This window comes from Phytophthora cinnamomi (genome assembly GCF_018691715.1).
Source record: "Phytophthora cinnamomi strain GKB4 chromosome Unknown Contig125, whole genome shotgun sequence".
Lineage (NCBI taxonomy): Eukaryota > Oomycota > Peronosporomycetes > Peronosporales > Peronosporaceae > Phytophthora > Phytophthora cinnamomi.
The window spans coordinates 154,490-164,802 of NW_027151058.1; the positions used below are offsets into that span (position 1 = coordinate 154,490).

General features: G+C 54.6%; 1 protein-coding gene across 1 annotated transcript; it reads left to right on the top strand.

Moving 5' to 3' along the window:
• Nucleotides 1-133: 133 nt before the first annotated feature.
• On the top strand, nucleotides 134-2,685 carry IUM83_18056 (Insulin-like growth factor binding protein, N-terminal; the record flags this gene model as incomplete). Its single annotated transcript, XM_067943035.1, has 3 exons — nucleotides 134-727; nucleotides 2,521-2,578; nucleotides 2,651-2,685. The coding sequence occupies 3 exons, from the start codon at nucleotides 134-136 to the stop codon at nucleotides 2,683-2,685; spliced, it is 687 nt and encodes a 228-aa protein (XP_067780787.1).
• Nucleotides 2,686-10,313: the final 7,628 nt, after the last annotated feature.

Here is a 10,313-nt window from a genome sequence, read left to right on the forward strand (position 1 = left end):
CCGCTGTTCTCTCAACAAAAGGAATACTGGAAAACTTACAAGACCGATTTCGAGTTGCATCCCCATTTCGGTGTTTGATATATTTCGGTGCTCGACAGCCAGGCTCGCGTCTCTTCGAGTCGCACTTGACAAGATGCGGCTGTGGAGCTTCGTTGTGCACTTGGCCTTGGTGCTGGTTGCAGGATTCCACCCCATCGCGCTTGCCATCGACGCCACAGCTTCCGCGTCGTGGGGCAATGCGACCGTATTGGCGTCGCCGGCGCTCGAGATTCTGCTCACAACGGGGGACGACCCTCTGCTGCCAGTGGACGCACTGTTCAAGATCCAACTGAGCGCGCTGTTCGCAATCGCGCAGGACGCTGCGGTGGACGATGCAGCACTGAGCGAGACGCTGGACGGCAGCTGGAGTATCGCGGTGAATACGAGCTCCAACACTTTGTCGGTGGAACGCAGTGGCAATGGCTCGGAGATTGGCTCCGGGACGCAGATTCGCTTCAAGTTGACGGGCGTGACCAATCCAAGTCGCGCGGGGCGGATAAGCGTAGGGTCTATGGAGATATCGGACGCCGGCGCTACATTTACACGAACACTGCAGTTATCGGTGATGGAGGTGGAGCCCGGAGTGCTTTGGAACTCTCAGTTGGCATTCGCGGATTTGCTCAGTGGCCGCAGCTCGTCACTGGTAATTCACATGACGCTGGCACACTCGGTGCCAAATGATGGAGCTGTAGGTGTTTATTTGCCGTATATATACGGGTCGTTAACCGGTGTGACTTTGGCGAGTGTTGTTGGGCTGGATGGAACGTTCACGAGTGTTATGAAGAATAATGTAGTCTGGGTCAAAAGAGACGCTGTGTCGGGAACAGATAGCGCAGCAATGCAGGATGTGTCAATTGAATTGGATGGAGTCAGTCATCCGCTACTCGAGGGGCCTATAGGCCCAACAGTGCTGTTGCAGACGCTGGATTCGTCTAGCCGTATCATTGATCAGGCGTACGTGGACACTTCAGCCACATTTCTATCGAAAGCGCGCGTTGTGATAAGCGCAATGAGGCTGCAAGTAGTTGAAGGTGACACTACCGGAGCACAGTACACGGTGTCGCTAAGCGCGCCACCGTACGATGGCGCTGACATAATTCTCTCAGTCGGAGATTCCGATAGCACGGCAAAACTAACACTTGAGCCAGCATCAGTAGTGTTTACGGCGTCGAATTGGTCCAGTAGTGCAAGCATCAAGGTGACTGCACCAAATGATCTTGTCGTGAGTGGAACAGCTACCACAGAGAGCCTTGTAGTCGTTCCCCACAGCATTTCCAGCGGAGATAATGGTGGCACTTTTGCCACAGCTAACGAAGTTGAAGTGCACATCAGCGAGAACGATTTTCCTGGAGTTCACATCTCCGATCGATTTCTCGCCGTCGTCGAAAGTCTTCGCAACGATAGTTATGAAATCTCACTCCTCTCACAGCCTAGTAGCAACGTGATTATCCAAATGACGCCGCATGATTCCTTTATCGAAACGTTTCCGGATCAAGTGGTCTTTACAGCAAGTACATGGAACACTCCGAAGGTGATCAACGTGATGGCATCTACATCTACGTCGACTGTGCGAGCTATCAGTGGAGTTTTTCACGAGGTAACTTCGACAGATCCCAACTACAATGCCAAAAATGATGACGTCTTTCCTCAAAATGAAGTGTTAGTGTACTACGAGCCCCTGGAAATGGAGTCTTGCGTGGAACCCTGCCGTTCAGGCTGGTTCCCACTGCCGAATATTACGACGGGGGACTCACAATGTGTGGGTTGTCCACTTGGGTCTTACTGCACAGGATCCTGCTCAGCGCCGGTGCCATGTCCACGAGGAACGTCGTCCAGCACTGCATTTGCTCAAGATGCCGCTATCTGCCAGACTTGTCCTAGTGGAACGTATGCTCACTCTGAAGGTTTATCGACATGTCTTGTTTGCCCTGCCGGAGCTTTTTGCACTGATCCGAAAGCAAGCCCTCAAGCTTGTCCTGTTGGGTCGTATTCCGTAGCTGGTGATGTCCAGTGTCACGAATGCCCGGCAGGAACTTTCAACAACGATACCCTCCAAGGTTCTTGTATGCAGTGTCCCGAAGGTTACTACTGCCCCAGCGGCGCTACCAACCCGGTGGCGTGTGGACAAGGCACCTACTCTTCGAACTCCGGTGCCACACCCTGCACAAAATGTCCTGCTGGTTATGCATGCTCGGACCCAACAATCGGCCCCGTTGCGTGTACAAATGGATCGTATTCTCTGGTGGATAGCTTGACATGCTCAACATGTCCAAGTGGGCATTTTTGTGCATCTACAAGCCAAGAACCCCAGTCTTGTGGTGTTGGATATTTTAGCGCTGAGGGTTCAATGTCCTGTAAATCATGCCCTAGAGGTTATGCGTGTGCTAGTTCTACGACATCTACGCCAGTTGCGTGTGCTCTAGGCACGTACAGCAGCGTCGAGGGGGCTTCCATGTGCCAAACCTGTCCTGCTGGCCACAGCTGTGTCGATTCGACCCAGTCCCCGGTTCTATGCCGGCTTGGCAGCTACAGCACACTGGTACGTCCGAAAAATAGTCACTTAGAATTATTTTCTAGATATCGTTGTAACTTTTTTTTTGTTTCTGCTAAGAGCGATCACGTCTGCTATTCGTGCCCAGCGGGTAGTTATTGCCTTGACCAGTACAGCACCCCACTACGTTGTGCTGCTGGTTCGTATTCACTAGGCAATGCCACCGTTTGCACCCTGTGTGGGGTTGGCGTTATGTGCTCAGTGGATACTGCTCCAGTTGCCTGTGCACCGGGGTATTACTCGGTCAATGCTTCGATGCCTTGCCAGCTTTGTGACGCGGGCAGCTACTGTTCGTCTACCTCACTGCCCCCTACCAAGTGCGTTCAAGGCACCTACAGCCACAGCGGAGCTGTGTCGTGTACAGCATGTCCTTACGGATACACGTGCACGTTATCTGGTGACCCCCAGGCATGCGCTCTGGGTCAAACGAGCAATTCTGATTATTCGTCTTGCATTCCATGCCCAAAAGGCTACGAGTGCTCTCCAGTGCAGAATTCGTCCACAGCTTGCGCGGCTGGAACTTTCAGTCTGGATGGCGGCGGCCAGTGCCTGCAGTGCCCAAAAGGCTACAAGTGTGCTACTACGACTGATGCTCCCGTCCGATGTGCCGACGGAACATACTCCTCCGCGGGCTCCGTCGACTGTTTCGAATGTCCTGCTGGTAAATATTGTCCACAACCAACTTCGGACCCGCTTCCGTGCCCTGCATGGTACTATTCAGCGAAGTCTAGTACTTTTTGTACTCCATGCACTGCTGGCATGGACTGCTCGTCACCGTCCACTGTACCTGTTCCGTGTTCAAGTGGAAGCTATAGCCTGGTCAACGCTTCGCAATGTTTGCCGTGTCCAGCGGGGTCCGCATGCGTGAGCACTACAGCAGCTCCAGTAGCGTGCAATCCCGGAACTTTCAGCGGTCAGGGCCAAGCAAACTGCACACAATGTACTGCGGGTAACTATTGCCCGCTGTCTGGCCAAGCAGTTCAACTCCCTTGTAGTAATGGGACGTATGCGGAGGCAGGAGCAACTGTGTGTACAACGTGTCCTGCAGGAATACAGTGCCCACTGACGACTCAAGCTCTAAAAGAAGCGTGCCCCGCAGGAACCTACTCCATGGGTGGTCTAGCACAATGTATCTCGTGTCCGATCGGCCACATGTGTCCGCGGGTCGATGGCAGTCAAAACTCCGTGTGTGCACCAGGATGGTTTTCACAGGGAGGAGCAGTGCAGTGTACCATTTGTCCTGCGGGTTATGCTTGCCCCGACCCAACGGCTTCTCCCCCTGTTGTCTGTCCTGACGGCTACTACAGTTTGACCGGCGCAACAACTTGTACTCCCTGTCCTGCTGGCTACGCGTGTCCAGATCCCACAACTAAGCTGCTGGTTCCCTGCGCGAAAGGGACTTATTCAACTGGTGCAGCGAGTTCTTGTACACCGTGTCCTGCTGGTTACGCGTGCTCGTTTTCCAACAGCTCCAGCATGGAGCCGTGCCAAACAGGATTTTACTCGACGTCGGGCTCCGGATCATGCGTTGAATGCCCTCGAGGATACTATTGCGATACGCCCAACGAAATGCCCAAGAACTGCTCGGTTGGATACTACAGTTTACGCGCGTCGACAAGCTGTCTAGCGTGTGATCCAGGCTACGAGTGCCCGCGATCGGATCAACTCCCTCAGCCGTGCCCTGTCGGGTACTACAGTGAAGGTACCGTGGCAAACTGCCGGTCTTGTTATCCGGGGTACATGTGCAGCCTCGCCTCGACGAACCCGACGCCTCCCGAAGACGCGTGCCCCATAGGTGGCTATTGCAACCCGCCCACAACTTTTTTCTTGTGTCCCGCAGGAACTTTCGGGAACGTGACAGCGGGGCAGGTACGCTAAGCTAGGAATTCGTGAGACTTCCAGGCGCTGTACTAACATAGCATTGCTTGTTTTTACTTTTCATAAGAGTATCGATCATGCATGTGCACCATGCCCTGAGGGATACTACTGCGAAATGGGAGCGACGCCGCTGACTCGGCAGACATGCCCCGCAGGTTTCTTCTGCCCGGAAGGCACAAATCGCGCGTCTCAAAATCCGTGTCCTGCCGGAACCTTCAATCCGGATGCAGGACAGAAGAGCTCTGATGTTTGTCAAGTTTGTCCGAAGGGAACGTATTGCCCAACTGGGAGTTCGAACCCGCAAACATGTCCTCTAGGATACTACTGCCTTGAAGGCACTCGTGCGCCGAACCAGTACCCGTGTCCTGCGGGGACGTATAGCGGTGACCAGACCGGCCTGATTATCGGGACCCAGTGCCTTGACTGTCCTGTGGGGAATTATTGTCCAGAAGCTAGCAGCTCTCCGACGAATTGTCCTGCTGGGACGTATAACCCACAAACAGGAGCTGCAGATTTGTATGAGTGCTTGGATTGCCCGCCCGGATGGTCTTGTCCTCACGTTGGTCAGAGCAACTACGTCGATCGCTGTGCGAAAGGCCATTACTGTCCTGGTGGCACCGTCCTCTCTACGGACCACCCGTGTCCTGCCGGAACGTACACGGAAAATATCGATCTCATCCGCTCGCAAGACTGTACCATTTGTCCACTGCGTCATGCTTGCTTGCAAGGAACTGGAGGCGAAACGCAGACGATGTTGGATTGTGGAGCAGGCTTCTTCTGTCCTAACGGCACCTCATCCGTCAACCAATTCCCGTGCCTTCCAGGAACATGGAGCTCAAGCACGTCGCTGGCGGCAGCAACAGAGTGCGATATTTGTCCACCGGGCGAGTATTGCCAAGGCGGTAAGTCGTTTATCGATGGAAGTTGCGCTCCGGGCCATTATTGCCCGCTTGGAACGTACTCGAGCACGCAGTTCCCATGTCCGAGCGGAACCTACACGGCCAATACTTGGTTGTTTGATCCAAGTCAGTGCGACGACTGCCCCCCAGGCTTCTATTGCCCAGCAGGGTCTGTAGCACCAATTGCGTGCAAGGCTGGGAGCTTCACTTCTGTGAACAATACGAAGACGGTGGGGCCGGCTGATGCTTGGCCTGCATGCATCATGTGTCCGGCTGGATACTATTGTATCGAAGCCTCGGTAAGTCCCAATCCTTGCGGCAAAGGAAAATTCTCTACGAGCGGATCGAAATCGTGCTCGACGTGTGAAGCTGGATACTTCTGCAACAGCGATACGACGAGCGCAGTGAATATGCGCTCTAACGCAGTGGGTTGGTCAGCACCCGGGGCACTTTACGGGACTTGTTACAACGGGACGTACTGCCCGCCAGGCTTGGGCAGCGAACCAGCGCTGGAAACGGATGCCTGTCCGCCGGCACACTTTTGTCCGACTGCAACCCCCGCGCCGATCATTTGTCCTGCTGGAACATACAGCAATCTGACAGGCCAAGACAGCATGAGCGACTGTACACCCACACCTGCAGGCTACTATAGTCTTGCAGGGGCCCTGCAGCCCACCGGAGTGTGCTCTCCAGGTTTCTATTGCCCCCTGCGATCAACCTCACAAACACAAGTCCCATGTCCAGCGAGATATTATCTTAATCGTACGATGGGCCAAAGCGAAGAGGACTGCGCGCTCTGCGTCTCTGGGTCGTACTGCCCCATCGGGACAGCCTACCCGATCACATGTCCAGCAGGATACTACTGCCGTACGGGGATTTCAAGTCCAGAGCCATGTCCGATTGGCACGTATGCCAATGCTACGGGTTTACGAGCCGTGGAAGACTGTTTGGCTTGCCCACCGGGGATGTACTGTGACTCAACGGCTCTGACAGTTCCTCGAGGACTGTGCGATCCGGGTTACTATTGCACATTGGGGGCCTACACATCAGCGCCGATGAACTACGAGTCAACACTCTTTGGTTTAACCAATCGACATACTGGCGACCAGTGTTCTCAAGGAGCATATTGTCCACTGGGGTCCTCAACACCGACGTTGTGTCCACCCGGAACGTACAACAACTTCACTGGGCTTGAATCAGTGGGGCAATGTGTCCCCTGTCCTCCGGGTGAGTACTGCGAGACACCGGGGCTGCTTCTACCAACAGGGAGCTGTCACCCCGGCTACTATTGCACTGGAGGCGCTGCTGTGCCAACGCAAATGGAAACACCTAGCGGTTCGTTCTCATTGGAGGGTGCCACTGCACCGTCACCGTGTCCTCCAGGACAATACAACCTCTATCCAGCTCAATACCAATGCGTCATTTGCCCAGCTGGATACTACTGCGGTTTCCCTGGCACCATTTCGCCGACGATATGTCCAACTGGAAACTATTGCCCTGAGGGAACCGGTCTGCCTGTGAAATGTTTGCCTGGAACGTTTGCAGACGTGGAGGGGCTCGTAAAAGTTGAACAGTGCGAGCCATGCCCCAGTGGGCTTTACTGTGATTCGTATGGGTTGCCGGCGCCAAGTGGACCGTGTCTAGCTGGTTTTGTGTGCTCAGGAGCCTCACCAGTTGCCAACCCGGCGGCCCAGAGCTATGGCTACGTGTGCCCGGCAGCGAGTTATTGTCCCGAAGGCACCGGTAGTGCCATAACATGCCCAATCGGTTCGTTCCGAGCGTCTACAGGGGGTACTAGTCTAGCGTCATGCTCCCTTTGCCCCGGTGGAAAACACTGCAGCACCACAGGTTTAACTGCACCTTCGGGATCGTGCAGCCCAGGCTACTATTGCGTCTCGAACGCGTCTTCGCCAACACCAACCGACAACGTTACTGGAGCAATTTGTCCTGCGGGATTTTACTGCCCCGAGGCGAGCTCAGCCCCTATCAAATGTGCTGCTGGCACGTATGCGGCAGACATGGGCCAGGAATCTTGTGATGATTGTCCTATGGGGTACTTTTGCGACGGAGTGGCAACAAGCACGTACGTTGACTGTCCCGCAGGTCGCTATTGTCCTGCCGGCACGGCGGAAGTCCCTGTGCCATGCCCCGTTGGAACGTTCAGCAGCGCCGTCAAACTGACAAACGTCAGTGAGTGTTTGGATTGCACTCCAGGATCGTTCTGCGATAGCGTGGCCTTAGTGCAGCCTACGGGGTTATGCGCGGCAGGAAATTTTTGTCCCCCACGGTCGGAGAGTGCCTTTGGCAAGATTGCGGAGAACGAAACTCACATATGTCCCGCTGGTGCGTACTGCCCCGAAGGCACGTACTTACCTATTCCGTGTCCTGTTGGAACTTACTCGAATGACACCGGCCTCGTAAAGTCTAGTGATTGTGTATTTTGCGATGAAGGTATGTACTGCACCGATGTAGGAATTGTGGAACCGACGGGGTTGTGCGACGCCGGCTTCTATTGCAAGCGCAACAATACATGGTCGAATCCTTCGTCCGGAGTTGTTATGGTGATCATGAATACTGCCAACAGTGCAGAGCTGTCCATGTACTTCGGAGGGCAACTTTGCCCGACCGGTTCATATTGCCCGCAAGGTTCAGTGAGCCCAATCCTTTGTCCCGAAGGATCGTATTCCAACGTCACGGGTTCGCCTACGTGCCTCGCGTGTCCACCGGGTTTCTATTGCCCGCTGGGCTGCTACGACTATCTGAGCAATGTGTGTCCCATGGGTTACTATTGTCCCAAGAGCACTCAAAGGGCTACACAATTCCCATGCCCACCGGGATCATTTGGGAATCAAACCGGACTACAGGATCTCTCGCAGTGTACTCCAACACCAGGAGGAACATACATCGATGAATACGCATCTGTAAAACCGAAGGGGAATTGTCGAAGCGGGTTCTACTGCTCCGGGGGATCGCCAACAGGAACCCCGGCTGAAACTACTGCAACGGGTGGTCCATGTCTCCCTGGTACCAATTGTCCTGAAGGTTCAGCAGTCCCGATTGTTTGCGACGCTGGAGCATACTGCTCATCTACCAACACCGACGCAGCGCTGCCATGCAGTGAAGGATTCTATTGCGTACAGGGGTCCTACACTTCCACCCCCACTGGTCAAAACAACTCGCTTGGTATCATCGGCGACGTGTGTACCAGTGGCCACTACTGCCCACAGGGCACAAGCAACCCGATTCCGTGTCCGCCGGGCACATATTCAGAGACGACTCAAAACGTGGACGCAAGTTACTGCCTCCAGTGCTCTCCTGGTTTCGTCTGCAACAGTTCTGGGATTGTAGTTCCGTTCGAAAAGTGCCCGGCTGGTTACATTTGCACTGGCGGAGAAAGCACGGCCACGCAGCTATGTCCTAAAGGCTCCGAGTGTCCAGAGGGGTCTTTCGAGCCACTGCCATGCCCCGCTGGCACTTTTGCCGATGAGGAAGGTCTTGCTCAATGTAAACTGTGCCCTGAACGATACTACTGCGTGGTCGGGAGTATCGCGCCTGTGGAGTGTCCTCAAGGCTACTACTGCCCTCTTCAAACACCGTCACCGAAGAAATACCCATGTCTAGCTGGTTCTTTCGGAGATCAACCAGCGCTCGCTAGCTCCATGGAATGTGGACGTTGCCCGCCTGGCAAGTTTTGTTCGGGGTTGCCACCAACGAACACGCCATCGGGCGACTGCGGACCAGGCCATTATTGCATCGGAAACGCCACTACGGCTCAACCAACTGATGGAGTGACGGGAGGATTGTGTGATGGTGGTCACGTTTGCCTCGGTGGAGCGTGGCTGTCCGACCCAATCGATGGGACTACAGGTCGAATATGCGATCCCGGTTACTACTGCCCGGTAGGATCGTTCAACCAGATCCGCTGCCCGAAGGGAACTTACAACAGCGTTGAAAAGCAAAGCACCTGCGTCAAATGTCCCGCTGGCGGGTACTGTGACACCAACGCTACGGATCCAGCACCATGTCCTCTTCGCTACTATTGTCCAGAGGGGATTGAGAATCCCGTGCTGTGTCCGAATGGCACATACGGACATGCTGTGGGGCTGACGACTGCCAGCGAGTGTGCACCGTGCACTGCAGGCAATTTCTGCGTTGGGGGAACTATCACCGCTTCGTGCTCGGCTGGGTATTACTGCAAGCTAAGAAACGATCACCCGAATCCAGTGACAGCGATTATGGATGGAGCGGTGGCCACCTCCGACAATGATATCGCGTGGAGAATGGATTTTGGAGGACCCTGCCCGATCGGCTACTACTGTCCGGAAGGAGTTTTGGATCCCATTCCGTGCCCCAAGAATTCGTCACGACTTGTAACTCTTGGTATTTCACTAGGCGACTGCGACCCATGCCCTGCTGGCAAGAGCTGCAACGACGGCACCAAAACTGTCCTGTGTCCTGCTGGATCGTATTGTCCTTACGGTGTTGGCGAAGTACCATGCCCTGCCGGCACGGTTAACGGTGTCGAAGGCAAAGCGAATTTGGAGGACTGCCTGCCGTGTGATGCAGGAAAACTTTGCAACCGAACTGGAATTATCGATCTCGCCGACTACGATTGTCCAGCCGGAAACTATTGTGTTCGAGGCTCGAGTGAGCCACAAGCCTGCCCTGCTGGTACGTTTCGAGCTGTTAGCAGTGGAAAAAGCTCCGAGGATTGCGCGTTGTGCATCGGGGGATCCTACTGCGAGGTAGGCTCTACACTGCCTAAAGCGTGCAACGCCACCACATATTGTCCTGAGGGTGCAGGTTCACCATTACTGTGTCCTGGAGGAAGCTACTGCCCGTATAACACGACGACACCTGTAATATGTCCCGATGGGTACTTCTGCTTACCGGTTGTTGATGCGCCTTCATTCTGTACAATTGGCCACTACTGTCCTAGCGGGACG